Raw genomic sequence first — 1,546 nt, forward strand, 5'->3', positions numbered from 1 at the left:
TTTTTTTTTTTTTTTTTTTGCACAGTCAGATGTGCTGATGCGAATCACAAAAAGCCAGGTTTAATGTGTTTTGCTTCTGGTAGCCCTGCAGGGACCAGGCAGGGGAGGGGGAACTGCCATCCTCCCCAGTCCTGCTGGGTTTGCTTCCTCATCTCCTAATTTCCACTTGTACCTCTCTGCCATGCAACCTCCGAGCTCGTAGCACGGGGCTTTCCATCAGCAGCTCTTGAGCTGATGTACAGACATACGCGATGCCTCCCCCCGGATACCGTGCAACCGTGATGGATTTGCAAGGAAAATCCAAGCATCCCAAGACACAGTTCAGTGCTCCATCCCTTGGGGGTGGGTTAGAGCTTAAAAAGTCCTTTTCTTGAGAAAAAAAGTCATTAACGGGGATGGAGACAAAGAAACCCCCCATGGCGGTGGGACCCCCTCCAGGCTCTGCTGGAGGTCCCCTGTGGGTGGCTCCGGCATCATCGTCCCCAGGGAACACCCCTGAGCCCGGGGCTGTCGCAGGGCCACAGGGGTTAATTTGGCCAGCGGAGATGTCAGAGAAGAAGGTGGTGTCGGGAAAGCCGCCAGTGTGCGGGGTTGGCGGCTTGGGGGAAAAAAAAAACCCACCACCCCAAAGCACGTCTTTACTTGCGAGCCAAGCCCAGGCAATCCAGGAGCGGGGCTGGGCGGTGACAAATTCGGGTGCAGTGCCATATTTCAGGCGGGTATCAGGGTGGTGGGACGGGGGCAGCTGCTGGAGCGAGGGCTGGGTCGGACCGTACCAGTACCTGTCTCCTTTTATTTGCCAAGAAGCACTTAGCCTGGCTTCTCCAGCTCAAACCAAAAGGAGGAAAAACACAAGGCAAAGAAAGCCAAAGAAACCCCCTCTCAGGGTTTTGTCACTGAAAAAATGGATTTTTGTTGTTTTTTTTTTTTTTAAAAACAGTCAGCGGCTGGATGATGCTAGCACTTCCCAGCCAAAAACAGAGAATAATTTACCAGTGAGGAACCCAGCAATGATTTTTCTTCCTCCTGAAAGCACAGGAACATGCCGTGTGCTGCCTGTAGCTGCAGCTCAGCCCAGTGCAGGGAGCCAGCCCAGCCTCACGCACCGGGGGTTTCTCGCTTAAACCTTCAAAACGCTATTTAAGGGGCGCACAGTGCTTGCACCGATCCCAGGCAAAGGCAATCTCAGCACGCCGGCGTGTAGGGCACAGACAAGGCTTCTCCTCACTGAGCATAATTGCACGTCCTGCACTCTTCCTGCTTACAGGTGACATTATTTCAACTCTGCCTCTCTGGATAATCTTTCAATTTTGTGGGCAATAAATCAAAGGACGTGGAGAACGTACCTGTAAAAATTCTCTCGTCAAACATCCTAGGAGGAAAGGAAAAAAAAGAGATTAGAAATACGTGCTTCTAATGATTGAATTTTAGGTTTTATTAATGAACAGCATTAAACCAAGTCAAAACAGTCATTTTATTAATTCCCTAAAAACGGGAATGAATTTTTCAGCTAAAAAAAAAAAAAAAAAAAAAAGCCTTTAACCCT

At 49.5% G+C, this 1,546-nt stretch overlaps 1 protein-coding gene across 1 annotated transcript in view; it reads right to left on the reverse strand.

The window, feature by feature from the left end:
• GTF2IRD1 (GTF2I repeat domain containing 1) overlaps positions 1-1,546 on the reverse strand; it is a 46,933-nt gene that overhangs the window by 30,436 nt on the left and 14,951 nt on the right. Inside the window, 1 exon segment of the mRNA XM_009276402.1 lies at positions 1,347-1,372. Within this exon segment, the coding sequence (XP_009274677.1) occupies positions 1,347-1,372 (26 nt within the window).

The sequence above is a fragment of the Aptenodytes forsteri genome, unplaced genomic scaffold (assembly GCF_000699145.1).
Source record: "Aptenodytes forsteri isolate BGI_AS27 unplaced genomic scaffold, ASM69914v1 Scaffold209, whole genome shotgun sequence".
Lineage (NCBI taxonomy): Eukaryota > Metazoa > Chordata > Aves > Sphenisciformes > Spheniscidae > Aptenodytes > Aptenodytes forsteri.